This window comes from Bacidia gigantensis (assembly GCF_019456465.1).
Source record: "Bacidia gigantensis strain McMullin 20006 chromosome Unknown contig_156, whole genome shotgun sequence".
Taxonomy (NCBI): domain Eukaryota; kingdom Fungi; phylum Ascomycota; class Lecanoromycetes; order Lecanorales; family Ramalinaceae; genus Bacidia; species Bacidia gigantensis.
Window position 1 is genome coordinate 1,172,250 of NW_025408594.1, and position 20,637 is coordinate 1,192,886.

At 48.9% G+C, this 20,637-nt stretch overlaps 8 protein-coding genes across 8 annotated transcripts; 5 read left to right on the forward strand and 3 right to left on the reverse strand.

Moving 5' to 3' along the window:
• Positions 1-770: 770 nt before the first annotated feature.
• On the forward strand, positions 771-2,454 carry KY384_002636 (uncharacterized protein; the record flags this gene model as incomplete). The annotated part of the gene is made up of 3 exons (XM_044811158.1): positions 771-989; positions 1,229-1,342; positions 1,396-2,454. The coding sequence occupies 3 exons, from the start codon at positions 771-773 to the stop codon at positions 2,452-2,454; spliced, it is 1,392 nt and encodes a 463-aa protein (XP_044672041.1).
• Positions 2,455-2,553: 99 nt separating this feature from the next.
• KY384_002637 (uncharacterized protein) lies at positions 2,554-4,076 on the reverse strand (the record flags this gene model as incomplete). The annotated part of the gene is made up of 2 exons (XM_044811159.1): positions 2,554-4,009; positions 4,060-4,076. The coding sequence occupies 2 exons, from the start codon at positions 4,074-4,076 to the stop codon at positions 2,554-2,556; spliced, it is 1,473 nt and encodes a 490-aa protein (XP_044672042.1).
• A 682-nt stretch (positions 4,077-4,758) lies between these two features.
• Positions 4,759-6,050, forward strand: KY384_002638 (uncharacterized protein; the record flags this gene model as incomplete). Its single annotated transcript, XM_044811160.1, has 2 exons — positions 4,759-4,832; positions 4,889-6,050. 2 exons carry the CDS (start codon positions 4,759-4,761, stop codon positions 6,048-6,050), a joined length of 1,236 nt encoding a protein of 411 aa, XP_044672043.1.
• A 25-nt stretch (positions 6,051-6,075) lies between these two features.
• On the forward strand, positions 6,076-7,931 carry KY384_002639 (uncharacterized protein; the record flags this gene model as incomplete). The annotated part of the gene is made up of 2 exons (XM_044811161.1): positions 6,076-6,277; positions 6,445-7,931. 2 exons carry the CDS (start codon positions 6,076-6,078, stop codon positions 7,929-7,931), a joined length of 1,689 nt encoding a protein of 562 aa, XP_044672044.1.
• Positions 7,932-8,294: 363 nt separating this feature from the next.
• On the reverse strand, positions 8,295-10,928 carry KY384_002640 (uncharacterized protein; the record flags this gene model as incomplete). Its single annotated transcript, XM_044811162.1, has 1 exon — positions 8,295-10,928. One exon carries the CDS (start codon positions 10,926-10,928, stop codon positions 8,295-8,297), a length of 2,634 nt encoding a protein of 877 aa, XP_044672045.1.
• A 580-nt stretch (positions 10,929-11,508) lies between these two features.
• Positions 11,509-12,867, forward strand: KY384_002641 (uncharacterized protein; the record flags this gene model as incomplete). Its single annotated transcript, XM_044811163.1, has 1 exon — positions 11,509-12,867. The coding sequence occupies one exon, from the start codon at positions 11,509-11,511 to the stop codon at positions 12,865-12,867; it is 1,359 nt and encodes a 452-aa protein (XP_044672046.1).
• A 558-nt stretch (positions 12,868-13,425) lies between these two features.
• On the reverse strand, positions 13,426-17,123 carry KY384_002642 (uncharacterized protein; the record flags this gene model as incomplete). The annotated part of the gene is made up of 4 exons (XM_044811164.1): positions 13,426-14,967; positions 15,104-15,800; positions 15,854-16,966; positions 17,062-17,123. 4 exons carry the CDS (start codon positions 17,121-17,123, stop codon positions 13,426-13,428), a joined length of 3,414 nt encoding a protein of 1,137 aa, XP_044672047.1.
• A 1,021-nt stretch (positions 17,124-18,144) lies between these two features.
• KY384_002643 (uncharacterized protein) lies at positions 18,145-19,500 on the forward strand (the record flags this gene model as incomplete). The annotated part of the gene is made up of 4 exons (XM_044811165.1): positions 18,145-18,271; positions 18,340-18,958; positions 19,003-19,136; positions 19,244-19,500. The coding sequence occupies 4 exons, from the start codon at positions 18,145-18,147 to the stop codon at positions 19,498-19,500; spliced, it is 1,137 nt and encodes a 378-aa protein (XP_044672048.1).
• Between the last annotated feature and the right edge of the window lie 1,137 nt (positions 19,501-20,637).

Genomic DNA, 20,637 nt, shown 5'->3' on the forward strand with positions numbered 1-20,637 from the left:
GCGCGGATCAGCAGTGAATACGCAATTGACGCCCGAAACGCCGTACAGTGGGGAATTGGGGATGAAGGATGCGAATAACGACGTCCAAGGTAGAGGTTTGTCCGACCGACGTTCACTTCACTAGACAAATGTAAAACACTTGAGGAGCTTCTTCTTGATACACTTTGGCCATTGGCAGGGGCCAACCTGTGCCGCACTTTAAGTCACATAAATCTCCCTTTTCTTCTAGATGTCAATCCGGCAGGCTAATCCGAAAGCTTAATGCGTGTTGCAGAAGCCTCATTAAACCCTTGAAATCTAAGAGATTTCGCGGTGGAGCTGTTTGGGGTGGAGGCCTTCTTCCACCGTCCATCCTCGAGGGCTCGTCCACCTGCCATCCACGCGCACGGTGCCACCCCGTGGCATTAGCGGCAAGTGCCTAATCTAGCTTAGCGTCTCTCATCGGCTTTAGAAACCTTATTTGCGGACCACGTAATCACTAATCATCACCCTTTTCCTTTTTGCCCTCATACCTCGTTCACGTTTTTTGCTTCATTCAGTGTGAAAGCGAGCCTATTTTTAGATTCTTGATATACTCGTATAGGAGATTGTAGTTGGGAAAGTAAGTTGAGGAATGTGCAGAGGCGACGTAAGCAAAGCGCGCAAGGCTCAACAAGAGGCTGATATCCAACACCTGCCTATCAAAAAATCGCTCAACTTGCCAATTCTGATTGAATGATAAACACTCCTGCATGATATGAGCAAATAGATCACCGAGATCAACAGCAGACATGGTTGCTGCGGAACTTCGACCGATTGGCATAGATCTGTTGTACCCTACACCGTCAACGCAACAACTCCAAGAGGCTTTCAAAGGAAGGTCATTACGAGATCTTCCTAGTCCCGCGGCAGTCATAGACAGGGCTATCCTCGAGGTGAACTGCTACCAAATGCTTGAAAATTGTCAGGCTCTCGATATTAGTCTCCGCCCCCATACCAAAACCCACAAGGTAATGCTTCTGCCCACCCCTTTTTATTCCCCTTCAATGAACAGAGTGCGAAAGATATTCAGTGTCATTCTCCTCATAGATTTTAGTCTTTTGTTTTCCATTCTAGGTCGAGGAAATGCTTGATAGCCTGTCCGGCATCGTACAATTCGTGAATGTTTGACATCGTACTACAACCTCTCATATGCGTTCGTACGTGATGGGGCTGATTTCGCCTCGCAAAGACGACTGAGATCTCGAAGCTTCAGGTTGGGGAGACTACAAAAGACGTCAAGTTTGTCGTGTCCACTATCGCCGAAATTGAGGGATTGCGTGAAACTTTGCTGAATAAAAAATTACAAGGCAAACAGATAAATGTGCGTATTGTTGACTGTGCCAATTTACCTCACCTGAGACCTCGTCTTGACAGATCCTTTATGGACTTCCGTTACCACCTTCTGCATGTACCCGTCTAGCTTCTTTGGCAAAGGAACTCGGCCCTCAGACCATTTCGGTGTTAATTGATCATGTAGATCAGTTGAATGAGTCTGAACGGTTCTTGCAATTGAGTGGACAGCCGCTCCAGGTCTTTTTGAAGATCGATACAGGATATCATCGTGCTGGCCTTGATAGCAACTCACAGGGCTTCAGCAACCTGTTAACTTACGTATCGAGCCTTCAAAAGAGTGGATCTGTCAATCTTGTTGGGCTCTATAGCCATGCAGGCCACAGCTATGGCAGCAACTCGAACAACGAAGCGCTCGAGTTCCTGCTTACAGAGCTTGAAGAACTCAAAAAAGCAGCCCACAAAGCGATCACAATACTGAATGAAGCATTTTTTCCAAAGCTGACACTTTCTGTTGGTGCTACACCTACGGCGTCATCTATCAAGGCCCTTCTTGAGGACGTTCCTTCTTCACGATCGGACTCGGTCTCCAAACTTCAGCGTCTAGTTTCGCGCATCAATCAAGATTTCACCTTAGAACTTCACGCTGGCGTGTATCCCATCTTGGACATGCAACAATTAGCTACGCAAGCCATGCCACTCACAACCTCAGACGTGGCTCTAACCATCCTCACAGAGGTAAACAGCCTCTACCCTCACCGCTCGCCGCCAGAAGCACTCATCGCAGCCGGCTCCCTCGCGCTGGGTAGAGAACCTTGCAAATCCTACCCAGGCTTCGGCATCGTGAGTGATTGGGGATTTCCTCCTTCCGTGACCACTCAAGGAAAGCGCAAAGAAATGCGTTCTGGCTGGCAAGTCGGCAGGATTAGCCAAGAACACGGAATCCTGACTCGAGACCCTGAAGCATTTGAGCTCGAAGACGGGTGGCCCCTGGACTTGGAGGTGGGGCAGAAGGTACGGATTTGGCCGAACCACGCGTGCATTGCTGGCGCGATGTTTGGATTTTACTTGGTCGTAGACAGTAGGTTGGAAGGGAGAGAGGACGAAGTTATTGATGTCTGGGTCAGATGGAGAGGATGGTAAAGCCAATTGATGCGAAGAATCGTCAGTAAGGATTAAGTGGTCCACCATCATCCGGGTGATCAATTGCTCATCGACACGTTTTGTATAATCTAAAACTGTCTATTGCAGCAATGGGTCCCTGAAGTGTTTCTGGTTGTTCGCCCTCTTGTTCACACCCCACTGATACTGCTTTTCCGCCCTCTGTGCCCTCCTGGCGTCTTTCTTCTCCACCGCTTGAATGTCTTGCTTCTTCGCATCAGAGACGCCGATTAGACCCTGACCTCCATTGGCACGCGAGATGAGCTGGCGGCCTCTGTTACCATTTTCACCATTTCTTGCATCATGCCCTCCATTTGTCATCGCAACGTCTTCTTGCTCTTCATCCACTGCGGCATCCAATAACTTCTGTTGCTCGTGTAGTTGACCAGGAGATGGACGGTCTCGTAGATTTTGTCGGAAGTATTTGGCAAGAGAGCGGTGACCAGCAACTTTACCGGACGGAAGGTGGAGTTCGTCGTCCAGGACTAATATTGGATGTGACGCTCCGGTCCCATTTCTCGCATGGTTCTCTTTCGGCTCTTGTTTATCGTCGACCTCTAACTTGTCGTCCGCGTCTTCAGATCCGACATCGCTTTCGTCTTCCCAGTCGCCTTCACCGCCCTTTCCATCGCTGTTTTGATCATTACCATCCATCTCAATGTCTTCATCATCAGAATAAGTGCTCGTAAAGTCGTAGAATTGTCCGATTTGAATCATGTCCTCCTCTTCCTCAAATGCAATTTTGCAATGACCTGCATCTCTCATGTGAGCTTGCATAGCTTCCGCAGAATGCCTGATCTTGTGACAATATAAGCATTCATGCGGCTCTGCATGAATCTGTGTCCAAAGCCAGCGCAAGAGACCCTCTAAATCCACAAGGTAATCTCGCTCTGGAACAAAAAGGCCGTGCACCTTGAACATGTGCAATACATTCTGTTGTATGTCCGCCGCTCTTAGGTTGCAGAAGAGGCACTCATCGAGGTGGATATCATTTGTGGTTGTGGCCATGTCCACTTTCGCTTCCTCGGTATCAACCCCGCTCTTTTCCGGGGAGAGTGGATGTTCGGTCCTGTCTTCTAAGGCCGAGTGACGAGGACGAGTAGGCCGCCGACTCACTGGGGAGGAAAGCCCGTCCGTAATCCTAGTATCTTTAAGCGAATCCACCACTTTTGAAAATTCTTCTTCCGCCTCAGGACCTATACGAGGACTTCGAGGAGCTACCGGTCTGGTGACTGCATCAGGAGTATTATTGATCGGCTCACCCAGAGAGAAAGTTGAAGTCGCAACTGATCCATCTTCTGTAGTAGAATCGTCCTTGCTGAGGGCTGTGACTCTTGAACGATGTCTTTGGCCTCTGAGATGATTCTGGTACGCATTCTCGCTATAGTAGATCTTCTGACAAGCAGAGCATGGCTTCTCAAAGGAGGCTTTGGCAGCAACTGCAGTCGATGATGCTTGTGCTGTGAGAACCTTTTCTTGAAAGATTTCTGCTGAGATTGGAGGTAGCGAAGCAACGCGGCGTTTGAGATTATACCGGCTACCAACATTAGTATCTCGAACATTGCGTCTAGATATGATGTATCTTACTGCCAATCTGTTCTCATGTGGCTTCTCTGGAGATCGCCATTCCGAAATGCAACCTGGCACGAGTTGCACGTAAACGGATGCGTATTCACTTTGTCTGTGGGTGCTGCTTGACTGGAAACATTAAGCATCGCACGAGGTGCCGCAATGGATGTCATAGTGAGTCACGTTACGAATAGTCGGCACTCGAAGGTGGTCTTGGAAGGAATAGGAGATTGGATTGTCAGTAGGTGTTAGAGAGAAGGTAGCACTGGGTATCGCAAGCTCTGAATCGTGACGAACGATGACGTAAGCGCTGGTACGGGGTCCCTTCAGTAAACAGTCGCCTCCGGAGTATCAGCGGTCATCATTACCACAAGCTTTTGTGCAATGTAGCACATTTATTCTCCTACTTCTATCTGGCTTATTATGGCGTAGCCGACGGTAGAAGTCATCCATCAAAGAGGAAGACCGCGAGATTTGTTCACAGTCTGTTGGTAGACATGAAGCCCCCAGCTAGCAATACTAGCAATGTCGCAGTGCCCAAAGATACGAACCATGTAGATACAGGGCAAGGAAAAACTTGGTCAGATCCAAGCTCAGTTAAACGTCATGGCTTTCAGACATCGTTCAATGCGTAAGCACAACTGGTTTTGTAGATTTCATAAGTTTCACTCATTTTACGGTCAAGATATTTCGATCAAGTCCTCAATGGCTGTAACAATGCTGCTTGCACAACTCCAACATGTGCAACTTTTAGAAAAAGGATATCAAGAGTCCCGTTTCGCCCCTACACGGTCTTAAGTGCCCGTGCAATTGCTGCCCATCTGCTATCTGTAGACAATCGTACAAGGAAGCTTTGCCCATATATCCAGAAATCTCAAAGTCGATCAGATTTGAGTCCAGCCTTTGCGAACGACCTTCAACCAGTGACCGATGAGGCTGTGGGAGATGGAGAAAAGCTGGCTGATGAGACCAAGGCTCGATCAAATGACCATTCTAGCCAACTACAAACACGCGAGGAGGGTCAATTGCTCCGAATCTCAGGCTCATGCGATAACCAATTAGGATCTCCAACAAGCAGTATCCCACAGAAAGGGATCGCTACACTACAAGTCTCATCTAAAGGCAAGGATCCGGGGTCTCTGGTTCAAAGCATGTTTGATGCCACGCCTTGGGACTTTGAGAGAGACAGCCATAAGAATGAAAAGGCTCCAGCAGTTGCTGATCAAGTATCTTTGAGCTCGTTGACCTACGGAAGACGCTCAAACTCAATGGACTACAAAAGACTCGGACGCACCGACTACTTCCTTTCTCATACGTGTGGGCCTGGCGAGAACGAGGTACATTCTCTTGATGTCGGCCACTTTCTGTGCGGTAAAATTCGCTCATGCGATGAGATTCTCAGACGTTTTGTTGTCGAATTTGGGCGAGCGAAGACTGCTTGTGTGAAATACAGCTCTATCAATTTTCTACTGATAGTCAAGTACCTTTCCAGATCTCGATGCGTTGTCTCTCATCCTCAGTCGGTTTTCTCATGTCTCTGGGTGAACGCAAAGTCGCTGTACGTAACAAATCCTACGTTTTCCTCAGCGCAGGCTGCAGCTCGAAGATTTCAACCCATTCCCAACAGCTCGATTTCACCGTTAGAGCAACGGGAAGAGCTTTCCGAGGTCGAAATTGCTCATATCGCCAAGGTGATCCTGGCAACACTTGTTGCTTCCGTTAGGATACCGTCGCTGGAAGCTTGGGTCGCTGTGCAGAAGTTGCGAAAGTCTGGTCACATTGCGCTCCCAGCACCGTCTGGTGATCCTCCAATACCTGCGGAAGTCATATCACTCACGCTTGAAATGCTTGATGCTTTTGATAATGATTTGGCACATGCGCTGATTGTGCGGCTGTGTACGGCAGTAGCTTGTCGATATCACGTCGAAAACCTTCACAGACAGATTGAATTGGGGGAGACAGGCAGAAAAGCCCCCGCACGCAAGCTCGCTAGACCTACTCGTGCGTAGTATTGTTGATTCTGAAGCTATCATAATGGAAAGGCCGGAAAGCTACGCTTGTAAAGTGTTCAACGAAGAAGACTACCCGAAGATTACCGAAGACTGGACAACGGCTACGTGTCTCGAACTTGTGATCGAGTGGCTTCGGGGTGTCATACTGCGAGAATGGAATGGGAAGGCAGAGATTCAAAAATGCTCCGCTGTTGGAGGCGTGCTAGAGCTTATGTCTTCTATCTGTGGGTTTCTCCTCATTGTCAGTCTTCAGTCATTTGACTTCTCTTCATCATCGACAGCCAGAGATTTTACCCCCTATCATTCTTGAATGCGGACATTACCTCCTTGATGTTGACAAAAGCTGGTCATTGGCTTCTCTTCCAGGCTCAAAGCTGACTTTTCATTGTAGACAATTACTATGGCGGACGCTGCGTCACTTGCGAGAGCTTTGAGACTCCATATGTGGCAGAGACATTAGATATACTTCTGATGCCTGGCACATGGATGGAATTCGGCGGCGACAATAACCTCATTCACCTTTTGAATTACCCTTTCCTGTTCCGCCCTTCTACCCTGGTCTCGTTCTTTAGAGCCATCAATCATGCAGCCATGGCGAAAGCATACCATGAAGCCAAAATCAACGCTAAACTTGTGGAGTCTTTGGGTTTCTCTTCTCGTGAGACTGGCCAGGGAAATTTGAAATCAGATGATCGCGTCCGTAGACTTACCGAGGAAAATTTATTTTTGACAATTCGACGCGACAACATCCTCACAGATGCTTTTGATCAGCTCTGGCGCAGGCAGCAACAGGAGCTAACGCGGCCTCTCAAAGTTATCCTAGGCGAAGATGAGGGCGAGGAGGGCGAAGATCATGGTGGCATACAGCAGGAGTTTCTACGACTGGCCACTGCAGAATTTATGGATCCCAAGTACGGCACTTTCACCACGGACTCAGTCACTGGGATGGCGTGGTTTCAACCCAGCTCTCTTGAGCCCTTGTACAAATTTGAACTCTTCGGATTGCTTACTTCCTTAGCAATCTACAACGGCTTAACTCTGCCCTTCAACCTTCCAATTGCTTTCTACATGAAACTTCTCAACCACCCACCAAGTCACCTGGAGGACATTGAAGATGGCTGGCCTGAGCTAGCCAAGGGCTTGAAGGCACTGAAAGACTGGTCCGATGGCGATGTCGAGGACACCTTCTGTCGCGCTTACCAATTCAGCGTCGACGTCTTCGGCACAGCCCAAAGCGTTGATATGATGCCTCCATCAAAATCTTCTCCGACCACATCCCGCTCCTCGTCGCCCGGCATCCCTATGGTTACAAACGCCAACCGGCACCAGTACATCCAGGACTACATCTACCACCTCACGACCACAAGTATAGAGCCGCAATACGAAGCCTTTGCCAAGGGTTTCAAAGCCATCATCAACCCTAAATCTTTAGATCTCTTCACAGTAACCGCACTACAGACACTCATTCAAGGCGTACCCAAAATTAATACGCACGACCTCGAAGCCGTAACAAAGTACGAAGGCGGATACTTCGCAGAGCACTACATCATCAAGCATTTCTGGTCCATTGTCCATGGTTGGGCTTCTGGCCAAGGCTCGGAAGGACCTTTCTCCCAGAATAAAGAAGAAGCGATGGAGATAGGACAGGCAAGGGTGCAACAGTTGCTGGAGTTCGTGACTGCGAGTGATCGATTGCCTGTAGGTGGAGAGGCGAGGGTGGCATTTGTGGTGCAGAAGAATGGGGTGGGCGATGAGAGACTGCCGACGAGCTTGACGTGTTTTGGGAGGCTGCTGCTCCCGGAGTATACGTCGAGGTGGAAGACGGAGAAGATGTTGGAACGGGCAGTGGAGAACGCGAGGGGATTTGGACAGCCGTAAGTATGTGGCTTTTGGATGGTACCTTCGAAAGGTGTCTTTTTATTCTTGTACATAATGTTACATAAGCTTCACTCCCTGGATGAGCGCCCACTTCAGGTAGGTCTTCTACTATGAAGCTAAGCTCGATTTCTTCGTCTTCTAGCCTCGTCCTTTCGAAGCAGCTCGGTCGGTTCTACCAGTCAGTTATCATTCATTATTTCTCATGGTATCATTTTAGTGCGTGGTTTTTGGCTGCGTGGCCTGTGAAGACTGATACCTTGTGAACTGCCCGTGGACGAGCATTCATTGCTAACTGTGCACCAGCCCAGCCCACATTCATGATGGTAAGTGGGCAAAATGGGTGTGTCCAGACGAGTCGCGATCTCAACGCTTAATTCTGTAAGCACCACCACCAAAATCTAGTCTCCCCTCCCTTACCTCCTCCTCGAGGAACGCCTTGAGCTCCTCATTTCCAAATGGGAACCCTCCAGGAAGCGCCATGTCCAGCATCGTAATGATTTGCTGCAGCGGCATCGCACCCCCATTCGTAAGCATGCCAACCACATACTGCGCATACACCCCCATCTTTTCCCTTGCCACCTCGTGTTCGCTCAGGACGGCAGGTGCTACAGCCGCAGTCACCGTCTCCGCCGCTATAGCTATGGCGGCAGAAGTGGTACCCTCTTGCGCGGCGGCTTCGTTGGCAAGCGTTTCAAGAACGGCGTAGCTACGCAGAGGATTGGGAGGCGTTGGAAGGGATTTGAGGACGAGTTTGCCGACCCAGAAGGTCAGCGCGTTTAAGACGAGGTTTTCCGGCATTGATAATTTCTCAATAAGGTCAGCAACGCTGCGGATGATTGGTGTGGAGGTATCATCGGCATCAGTCGGCTGAAAGGCGTAGATTACACTTGCTTGCCAGGTTTGGACTTCTTCTGTGACGGTGCGGTCTTCTAAATCGAGGGTCACAGTAACTTGGCCAAGAACATTCAGCCAGGTCAGTTTGCGCGACGTCTTGAACTTTTCGAAGCCTTTGGCGTATTCCTCCTGCAATTCTTCGATCTCAGGTGGAATGTTGAAAGAGTCAGAATGAAGCGATGGCCAGTACAGATGTGAAAGTACTCTTGTGTGGAGAGGCGAGAGCTGTGAAGGGGCTTGGTGGGAACGCAATCCGGTGAATCTTCCGGAGGAATCAAGAAGTGAGTGTTTCTGAATGGCAGCATCCAGGCGAATTGAATCTACAATGTCTCGGACCATAACCTCACAAGCTTGAAGCGCTGCTTCGCCGTATCTATTCTTCAAGAGTTGGAGCACCCGAAATTCGGACTCGAAACCTTGCTCACGTTTCAATAAATTCTCACCAAGAATGTTTTGAAATTCCTTGATAAAAATGTCCTTTGACTCAAAAAGACTGATGAGAGAGGCAATGACATCGGAATGCTTAGGCTTCTTGTATTCTGGTCCGGTATCAGTAGGGTCCGGCATCCATTCCATATCGTCAAAATCGAGGTCAGCATTCGCTTCATCCGGTCTTGCATGGCTGTCATGCTTGGACATTTCAAACGCAAGCTCAATCAAGGCCCCGTCCACGTTGGTACCCTGAGTGGAGTCTGTGAGTAAGCCACTCACCACAATGCGCACAGTATCGTCTCGTTCCCGCAGATATCTTCGAATGGGTCTGGCGATCCGATCGAGAAGGATGCCCCTAGGATCGAGCAAGGTGAAGACTCGTATAGTTGAAATGTAGACCCGTAGGATATCGCTGGTCGCCGAGCTTGGTTGCAATAATTTACTACTGATAGCATTGGAGAAAGTCGTTGTGAGGTATGCTCTGGAGTCCGAATCCTTGACGTAGACCTTGAGATCTTGAATAATACCTTGCATCTTGCTGTCCCATTCCAGGACCACATCATACAGCTCGTCGGCCCTCAGGGCTCCTAATCGTCTACTTGCCATGTCCTGCCATTTCTGGACATCGACGTGAACATCTTGCTCTTGTCTGGAGCGGTCGATTGAAGGAGCCTCGTGCATAGCCTCCAGAATCTGAACAATGAAGAGCGTGAAATCGCTTGCGACCCAATGCCGCAAACGCTGTTCACTATGAGATGGCGAATCCCATCGCCGCGAAAGGCTTGTCCTCACGTGGCTATCAAGAATTTCAATCATGACTTCACCAAGAACTCGTTGCGCTTGGTGCCCGCCAAGTCCTACTCCTTGCAATGCTTTGACCCAGGTGAGCGTTTTCTGCTTTTCCTTCAATGTCAAATCCTGGTCGTAGGATCTCTGTTGTGTATATCTAGGGGCATAGCGAGCCCTGTCAACAACGAGAACGACTGATGCTTGATGCAAAAGAAACTGCTTCAGACATGCTTCAACTTGTTCCTTTGGTAAACATTGCACAAAAAGGCCGTGTAGATCCTTCTCTAGCCTTTGCACGTGAAAAGCAGTCAGGAACTTCTCCATATATCTCTTGACAGGGTAAAGATAGATCGCTTGGCATAGATAAAGGCCTTTTCCCACGTCCAATAGTCCCTCCACCATAGTTTCCGTTTTACGACCCTTTATTTTCTCGTCTAACATTGAGCCAAGTAGCGGCCGCATGACACGGATGAAATGGCTAACGACCTGAACTTCGAAGAACCATCGCACCAGATCCTCATCTTTCCGTAATTTCTTACCCTTGTCTAGCAAATACTCCACGGCCCTTCTCGTCTCCGTGTCTGGAACGTTGGCCCACCATTTCTTTTTCAGCGATTCTTCACCCTCTGAAGTGCAGACGTCAATAGGTTCATCCGTAAGAGACAGAGACAAAGTGGCAACATGCCAAGCGCGATCCCATTTGATCTGTTCAGCCACACCGGGACCTGGGTGATCATGAGATGAGGAGGGACGCTGTGGAAGGACTTCCCCAAAAGTGCTGGAAGATGGCAGGAGCGGAGTGTTGGTCGGTGTTGGTATAGGGACTTCAGATGGCGGAGGAAAAACAGAAGCGAAGATATGGGCCGTGGCAGCAGCTGCCATAGCACAGTGAATGCTCGTTACATGGTGCTAGGCAACGCGAAAGCACGAGGGTGGAAGGCTTTCAGAGAAGCTTTCATCCGCAGTGATCAGAGTCACAGTGGGCAATGATGCTTCCAAAGCCCCAATAGCTGCACTTTGAAGAGGATTAGTCTCTCAATGGATGGATAACACATCGAACGGCGTGATGGACTCACGTGACTAGGTGTCATCTTGGCGTTCAAGATTTCGACGCGTGTCCCTGATCGAGTCTGTTATTTACATCTAACTATTCCCACTTCTAACCTGGCTATACGAGTCTCTTCTCCCTATCGAGTCTGAACATAAGCGACCTGGGCTGTGAAAGATCCATTTCGTATACGAATTGCGACAAGTTTATGATTGGCGTGCTCTCTAAAAAGTGAATTGCGGTCTCACCAGTCTAGTGTCAGATGGCTCGATTAGGCTACAGCCACGGGGTTCATTTGACACTCATCACTATCCATGGTGTCCTTATGATGTTCAATCTCTGCCACTCTAATCTGTTGCGTTGATTTGCCTCCCCTCAAACCCTTTCTACCAAAGGCTAGGGTGCTTCCTCGCCATGCCGTTCTTTCCCCTACGTCCTCTAGAGCCTTCAGTGCTCGAAGAGAGGTCTTTCAAATGTGTCACTAGCGCTGGTCTGTCCGCAGCTCTTGATGTGATGATTCTCGGTTCTATTGAACAAGGCAATCGCATTGTTTCTATTCTGTATGATCATAATGTTTTGACGTTTGAAAACGACGACCTTCAAAAGGTAGCCATGCATTTCGCGTGGGATACCTCACAGCAGTGGCCAACATTCATATTGAAGCGTGACCCCAATAAACCTGCTTTTGTCCGAAGCCGATCCCCACACTTTGGAAAAAGCGATGAATCTCTTCGGGAGATGGAAAAGTGGTCCCGTCAACAGTGGGCCGAAGATTTGAGGAAGAAGTATCCTAGTTTCGACGATCAGGACCTCCAGGATGCGTTCTCAAGGTACGATGAGCAAGCCAAGGGTGGCAAAAAGCTAGGCTCTGCCGGTATCATAATTGAGATGGCCTTTGTTCTCAGCCAAAACAGCAACGCCGAAGAGCTTCTGAAGGAAATCATCCCCTTAATATTCGGTTCTCGCAACCAGCGAGACTATACCACAAATCAAAGACAAAGCTTCGCTGGCAACAAAAAGGTGTGGCAATTGCTTAGTGCTGGCTTCGTAAAAGGCCACCTCAATATCTCGGACAATGTGATCTTGAATCACGTCGAGTCAACGCTCTATACACTGACGCAACGTTTCGAGAAGGGCCCCGAACGACCATTCAGAAACCAAAGTATCAGAGAACTCATAGACCTGCTCGACGTGACCTGGCTCCAAATCAAGCCGCATGAGCGTGAACAGTCGGCCCTTGTCAACTGCGATGACTCTCCAATTCCGAACAGTTTTACTCACCGAGGCTTGAGTGCCCAAAAAATTCGACAGATGGAGGAACGATTAGGCACAGAGCTACCAAGGGACTTTAAAGAATTCCTGGCCGTTACCAATGGCTTCTATACGGGTGACCCGCAGCTCGACATCGACATCTTCAAACCCGCAGACATCATGGCATGGCAAGAACCCGGCTGGCCAGAGACAGTAGAGCTTCTGCCTTACGACGAGCTACCCTCGAACATGATGAACCTTTTCAAGTGGCCGAAGCTGCCTCGAGGCTTACAGACCGGAAGTGGTACCGATGAAGGCTACCAATTGTTGATTGAACCGAACCTAGTGAAATCCGCTGTTGAAGAATTTGACACTCAGTATGCAGCGGCGGACGAGGGCACCAAAAGAGTGCTTGAAAGGGTCGTCGCTGACTTGTACGGAAGCATTGAGGAGCTGAGGCAGATGGAGTGGATGATGCTTGTCACTTTTCATTGGAACCCAGTGTCAATTGTCTTTGGGTAAGGAACCAGAAAGTCGTTTCGAATGGTGCGATGAGCTAATGTGAGGACTTACCAGATCGTTCAGAGCGTATTTGGAGTATTGCATACAAGAAGCTCGAACACGTTTCGCGAGACTGAGGGAGAATACGGTTGACCCGGGTAGCGAGTAGAGGATGTAATCAGGCAATGAACTTCACGAGCGGGCAGTAAGGGGCGCAATGATGGTGAGTGAAATTGTCTTGAGGCAGGATAACGTGTAGAAACGCGCCAAATATGGTTGGATAGGCTCTTGATGTCAATGCCTAACGCCTTGATTTCCAGAGCCCCTTCATTCCACATAGGAACATCAAACAAGGAAGATAGAAAGACCTTGTCACGCAGAGACGAAGACTTTTGACCTGATGAACAATTGTTGTATAGCAAACAATATTCGCCTCCACCACAGACCATTCAGGAAGCCAATCTTCTTGAGAGCAGAGATGAAGTCAAGATTGACGATAGTACGAATTTTCAAGCAATGTGCAGGCACAGTCATATATGCGCCTCCGCACGAGGGCTTCAAATGGTTCATTGCAATGAATCACCAGGTATTTATAGGTTTATTCCTTACCTTTCTTCGTCCCATCATCAACACACTCGCGTTTTGCTCAACGGGCTTTGCCATCTCTTCCTCCCCGTATATACTGCTTCCTATTCTCCTCAAGCCTTGATCTAGCTCCTCAGCCTCCTCCAGCCTTCCCATATTAATATAAATGGCACTCAGCTGCCCCATAGCTCGTTTAGTCTGCGGATGATGCTGTCCCAATACCTTTTTCATCTCCTCAATCAAGCCTCTTAGCTCACGCTCTGCAGGCTCTAACTCCCCTAAATGCCGTTTTGTACGCGCGAGTTCTAACCTTGATGAGAGACAATCTGGGTGCATTGCCGGTAGTTTGCGACCCTGAATCGCCATCAATTCGAGTAGGGTCGTGCGCCCCTGAGCCCACTTCCCTTGGCCATTGTAGGCGCGCACAAGGTTGTACTTCGTCATTAGCATACCGATATGCTCTGCGCCAAGGGTCAAGGTTACAATATCAAGGATGTCCGTTAGGAGATGTTCGGCTTCCTTCGAGCGCCCCTGTTCGGTGTAGATCTTTGCTAGGTCGTTGACTGCCCAGAGGGTGTAGGCATGATGAGATCCAAGGATGCGACTGCGCTCATGTAAGACACGATTCAGCAGGTCTTCTGCTTTGTCAAGCTGACGGAGGTGGTAACATGCGACGCCGAGTTCTGCAAAAGCGGACAAGGTATCAGGGTGGCTCTCGCCTAGCATACGGCGACGCTGAGCAAGGACAAACTCAAGTTTCTTCGCGGCTTCCTCTGGACTGCCTTGGTGTATGTGATTGCGGGCAAGATTGAAGACGGCAGTCAGCGTGTCGGGATGACCCTCACCTAATTCAGTGGTCATGGCAATCGTTGCTCTTTCACTCCAGCGCAGTGCCTCGCTCGTTTTCCCAGCAAGCCATAATGTCTTCGCCATATTGTCAATCACTTTGAGTGCACGGGGATCTTGGGTACCATAGGCTTGAGCGCCATTCTCGGCAATCTTACCGTAAAGTAGGATTGCTTCGGGGATGTTGAACAAGTTCCAGCATCCATCAGCAAGCTGAGCCATCACGTCCAGAGTATCCGCATGGGCAAGACCTAGTTGCTCTTCCCTTGCTTTCACAACCCGTCTTTGCAAGCCTTCAGCCTTATGCCATTCACCATTCTCCGCATAGACGTCACTGAACTTCATTGCCTTCGCCAGAGTTTGAGTATCTTGGTATTTCACGAACGTCGCTGCTCGGTGCTGTTGAGAGAGGCATGCGTCGATGTGGGGAATGAGTCCTCTCCTGTACTCCCGGCTAGACTTATTTGCAACGATAGCAAGAGACTCTGAAAGAACATTGACGGCAATGTCAGACCACAATTGCTGCTCTTCACTATCAAAGCGCTCTCTAGACCAAAGGTGGACCATCGGATGCATCGTGTAAGATTTCCCCCCTGCATCTAGGTAGACAAGCGAATGACTCTCCAGAAGACTCAAAGCGCGGCGAAACCTGAGTTCCTCCCCATTTGTCGCTCTGGGAAGAAAGGATGTCTGGTAGAATTGTTTTTCGGCTCTCAGTACCATAGCCCACGATTACCATTGCTGTCTGAACAAGAGACGCAATGATGTCCCGAAAATGGCTGAGTGCGCTCTGTGGGTGATGATTTACTCCTGACGAAGTACGTACTGATCTTTTCATGTTCACCCAAGCGTTGAAGAACAAGTCTCTAGGTATTCGTTCAAAGTGCAAGAAGGCCATTGTATAAAGTATTTCCAAAGCATCGGTAGCCACCTTAGTCCCGGTTTTCTGTATTCTCTGCACTGACACTTCCCAGGTTGTATAAATAGTGTGCTTGTATTGGTCAGTGCCCTGCACTAGATGATCTTTCAACATCTCCGCTTTGTGCATATCATACAATTCGAGATATTCCTCAAGAGTGCAGATATTTTGGCGGATTGATGCACCCGCTTGCGTGAGGGCGAGTGGCAGATAACCAAGTTTTCGCGCGATGTTCCGTGCAATTCCACATTGATTCACGGACACTGCACTGTTGAGACCTGCAGCACGTAGGAGTAGCTTTGCAGAATCCTCTGCGCCCATTTGTCGAAACTCGTGTGAGCCGACTGTAGCATGAGTTTTGCACGCTTTGAGTCGACTGGTCACGAGGATATGTCCTGTTGGGCCGTCAGGAAAGTATTTTGCATAATCCGTGTCAGGATCATCAGCATTGTCGAGGACCAAGAGCCACGGAAGGGAGAGTCCTGTCAGCCAATAGAGTCCGGCTTGGTGAGTGTCTCCAAGACCTCCGAGTTTGCCAATTTGGGAAAGATCCCGTTCTGCGTTTTCGATTCGGCTGGCATCTAGCCAGAAAATGGCCCAGAATCTGTGTTTGTTTAGTCTAAGACAGAAAAGTCAGGGTGGAACAGTTGACCGCACCTTTGCCGATGATCATGGACAAATTTAAGGCAGAATTGGGTCTTGCCAGATCCACCAAGCCCATACAGAACGAATATTCTTCGCTTCCTTCCGGATAGTGGACTCGGTGGACTAAGGAAGCTCTGCTGTAGCTCTCTCGTAACGGACTCCCAACCTGTATAAAACACACTAACATTGTGTGGTACGTAGTAGTATTTGTTCTCCATCTTCGAATGCCGTTGGTGCTTGGGGCTATTGATATAGGTATACGGCTTATTAGCTTCGTGCACGTCGAAGCCAACAAGCTCTGTTGCTTCAATCGACCGTTGGGTTTCCAAGAATTTTCTTGCGACCTGCCATCTCCGCTTCACAATAACATGACATTCAAGTCCATATCGTTTTAAAGCCGCCATGACTGTTGTAAAACCCGGACTAGTATCACTACTGAACTTGCACATCGTAAAGTGTGAAGCTTCAATGCCACAACGTTCCGTGCGGTCCCACACGGGAGCAGCAGACTCTTGTGATACGACATATGCCTTGATCTGATCAAGTAGACTTGGTTGACTCTCCCAGAAGAAATATATATGGTATTGTTTGACTATTGGCGCGAACTCGTCCGTGGTGTTCTGCAGGATCTCGTCAAATCTTGCAATACTGGCCGACAAATGAGATTGGCGAGTAGAGGAGGCTGGAAGTCTTCCTGCCATCCATTGCCAAGCTTGTGTGTTATATCCATAATGAGGCGTCCCGAAGAACAAGATAGCATAGGTAGATAGGTATATCGAATATAGATGTTCCACCTTCTGCGAGACCCGTGTCGCAGAGTATGCCAGCGCTTTCTTCACAATAATTCCTCCAAGGTCATGGCAGACGAAGATCAGTGGTCGTTCTGCTGTATTGTCAAGACTGCGAAATCCTTCCAAGTCTGCTACGAGGGAATGCGACGTCTGTAAGATATTGTTGGCTGGATCATCGCCGAGAAGTGTCGAAAGATTGGCGACATAGCTATAATTTAGAACTCGGCGCACAGGCACACCATCAGGTAGAATATCTTTCAGCCAGGATTTACGAGATGGTTCGACTTCCCAACACGCCTCGGAGACCTCATGTAGTCCATGGACTGCAACTACACTAAGTGAAGGTTAGAAAGTCGAGGCCGCTGGTAAAGGCATAGAAAGTTGACGTGTGCCATAGTGACATGGCAATTATGGACCAATATGACTTACTCTACGGCCTTGTGCAAATCATCGTCGGCGCTTGGGGATTCAAATAGGACTCGAAGCGGCATAAAGACACCAAAGGACGCAGGGACAGGGGATGAAGGTCTACCGTCCACATGGCACCAAAGTCATGAAGGTATACCATTCTCTCGACTGACAGAAAGGTGGGATGCGCTTCTAAACTCGATCCTGCAAACGCGCTAATGACATCTGCAGAGAAGTCCAAAAGGCGGTTAATCAACGGTTTTCTATGGTCCGGACTGCCAATCGGGTCGGTAGGTCTCGGGCTACTTCACGATTGCTTGAAAGGACTCGAGGCCGCTCGAAACCTCAATGAGCCCCGACCATTCTTTAGTGGTAGATGTAAGTCTGCTGGATGGTGTTTCAAGCTTTGAGGAACGATGGGGAGACCATGTAACCCATTATTGAACTCGAAAGAAGGGTGCTTGACGGAACGCGCCAAAGATCGATTTCGGGCGGATGTGCTTCCCCTTGAGGCTATGCTGGTAGTCACAGCGCTAAGGTGATTTGATTGGGGGCGAGCATCCCTGAATGGCTGCAATTCTCCCGGTGGTGATGGTGGCATGGTGCTATGCAGGGGTTGCGTGGTTTCCCCCTCAGTGCAGCCCTTCAGGTCGGGCACACTCCCGACAGCAAGCGAGCCTTTTGGCATTGACTCGTGAAGTGTATTCACTCTCTGAACCGTATGAAGCCTCCTTCACATATGGTGTCAAAAGGTCGCTAAGGATATGTTCTATCATGTCTGCAAAGATTACCTGGGTGGAAATCCCTGGTGGCATCTTATATTATATGTTTTCTTCACTTGGCTTCTGTGGCGAGGGTTGAGAAAATTCACAATCACTCGAGTTCGTTGCACCCCCTAACTTCTGACTTCTTGAATGCGACACAATAACAGTAACCGGTTTTCCGCCTTTAGAACCGTATCGGCTGATCTTTATTTCATATCAGAAAGAAAGCCTGTTCGCTCGAGAACATGGTTGTTTACCGGCGCCTCGTTTGAGAAATTGGTGGCCGCTTGGGATCGATCGTTTGCTTCAGATATTCCAGGCTGACGCAGATCATCGACTTATGGACCTTTTCGAATTTCATTTCCGGGATGTAGGGACTACACTGGAGCAGAAATTCCTTGGGACACCCGCCCTCGGTACGATTGAGCCACGAAATATCGAAGCCATGCTATCATCCCAATTTTCTGGTAAGTATTCTCTGGCGTAGAAAGACGGGAGTCATCGTGAGTTGCAGCTGAAATGTGGAGGCAACCAGACTTCGGATTTGGGCTTCGCAAGAAGATTATGCTGCCATTCCTGGGAGAGGGCGTCTTCACTCAAGACGGGCCAGCGTGGAAGCATTCAAGAGAGCTTCTTCGCCCACAATTCACTCGACAGCAGTACCAAAATCTAGACGTTTTCGAAGAGCATGTTCAACATCTGATGGCCCACTTCCCTCATGATGGAGTAAACATTGTTGATATTCAGCCACTCCTTTTTAGGTATACGCTGGACACGACAACGTCTTTCCTCTTTGGACAGTCTATCTATAGTCTGAAAGACGACAAGTCTGCCGATGGACTGAGGTTCGCTACAAATTTTGACACAGCTCAAGATCTTGTCGTGAAGAGGTTTAGACTGCTTGATTTATACTGGCTTGTGGGAGGCCGTAAGTTTTTCAAGGCTTGTGATGAGGTGCACGACTTTGTAGATGAAATCATACATGAGCGGCAGGCTGGAATTGATCTCGAACAAGCTCAAGAAGGGAGGGAGAATTACTTGTTCTTCGATGCTGTTGCTGAGGACGTGAAGAGGTCGGAAGACCTCCGAGGCCAACTACTCAACATACTGTTAGCGGGGCGAGATACGACGTCGTGCTTGATCTCGTGGACATTGTATGTCCCATGCCTAATGGACAAAACCCGACTGATGTGCCCAGTTATAATCTCGCTCGTCATCCTAAAGTCCTAGCTCAGGTCCGCGAGGAAATCAATTCGACTGTTGGTGAGAATATCAAGTTGAAGCGGGAAGATTTCGGAAAGATGACTTATTTGTCGAATGTTCTGAAAGAGAGTAAGTCAACCCCGATCAAGGGAGGATCTGGCGTCTTCCAGAAGGCTGATTGTTGTATCAATGCAGCGCTTCGACTTTACCCCCGGTGCCGGTAAATACACGAACAGCTTATGAGACCACAATGCTTCCCACAGGCGGTGGGCCTGACGGTAAGTCACCCGTGTTAGTGAAAAAGGGAGAGAACGTTGCATACTGCGTATATGCCATGCACAGAAGACAGGATCTTTATGGCGAAGACTCGCATGAATTCAGACCAGAACGCTGGACGAGAAAAGACCTACCTTTGCAGAACGATCGTATAAATGCTTCTTGGGGATATCTACCTTTCAACGGGGGACCACGAATATGTCTTGGCCGTGAGTAGACCCAAAATTGTTCAATCCAGGGGTTTGCTAATCATTCATGAAGAGGAATTCGGCCTGACAATCGCCTCCTTCACAATAGTACGTATCTTACAAACGTTCCCACACATCGAAGCTGGCGCATTCGAGCGTTCTCAGATCCGAAAATGGCTTGGCTGGTCATCGCATGACATCGACGGCAAGCAGCGAACAGCGACAGATCGGCAGAAAATGACACTGGTCATGTCGTGCGCAGACGGCTGCCCACTTCGTTTCAGTCGTACTTGAGTTGCTTTTTGCATCAGAAGACTCAATCCCAAGGCCAATGAGAGGTCGACTCACATGTTGCGCGAATTGCCCGAATAACCTCCAGGGCCAGAATTCAACGGTTTAAGACCTGTTAGCCTACCAACTCCAGAGCCTCCTGCTCTCTCAACACTTTGAGCATCTCATTTGCCCGAGATGCTCGTTTTTGTATAAGAGAGGGAGCTGCTCGGCTATACCTGAGCAGAGCTGACACAGTAGTACGGTACGCTGTTGAGGAAGAATCCTCAAATTTACACATTTCCGAGTGGTTGGCAGCGATACCACATCTCTCTACTCCATCCAGGATGGGAGCCGCCGACCCCTCGTAAACCACCTACAGAGGTCAGTTTGAGCGCCTCAGCTTAAACTTCACTGGCCTACATAGTCATGAGTGTGTGGTAGATTAGTCTTCTCTTGCTCCCAGAAGAAAAATATGTGAAAGCGTTTCATCAAAGGTGTAAATTGGTCAGTGATATTTTGAAGTGTTTCCGAACCTTCTCTGAGAGCCTCTAGGAGCTGGGGCGTGGTATCCCAGACCTTCTTGGGCATGGCAGCGCTGAGTAGACGTTGGCCGATGCTCGCCATTTTTGCGACATTGCTGCCATGATGTGGGGTGCCGAAGAACAGAATCCCATACGTGGAGACATAGATTGAGTATAGATGCTCTATACTTTTTGAAGTTCGACTGGCGGAATATGCTAATGCCTTCAGGGCGACTCAGCATTGAATTGCACGATGTGATTGCGAGAGGAGGACGTCTGTAATTACCCTTTTCACAATGATGCCTCCGAGTGAGTGACAGATGAATATAATAGGTCTCTCAGTAGCGTCTTCCATCTGATGCAGACATTAAT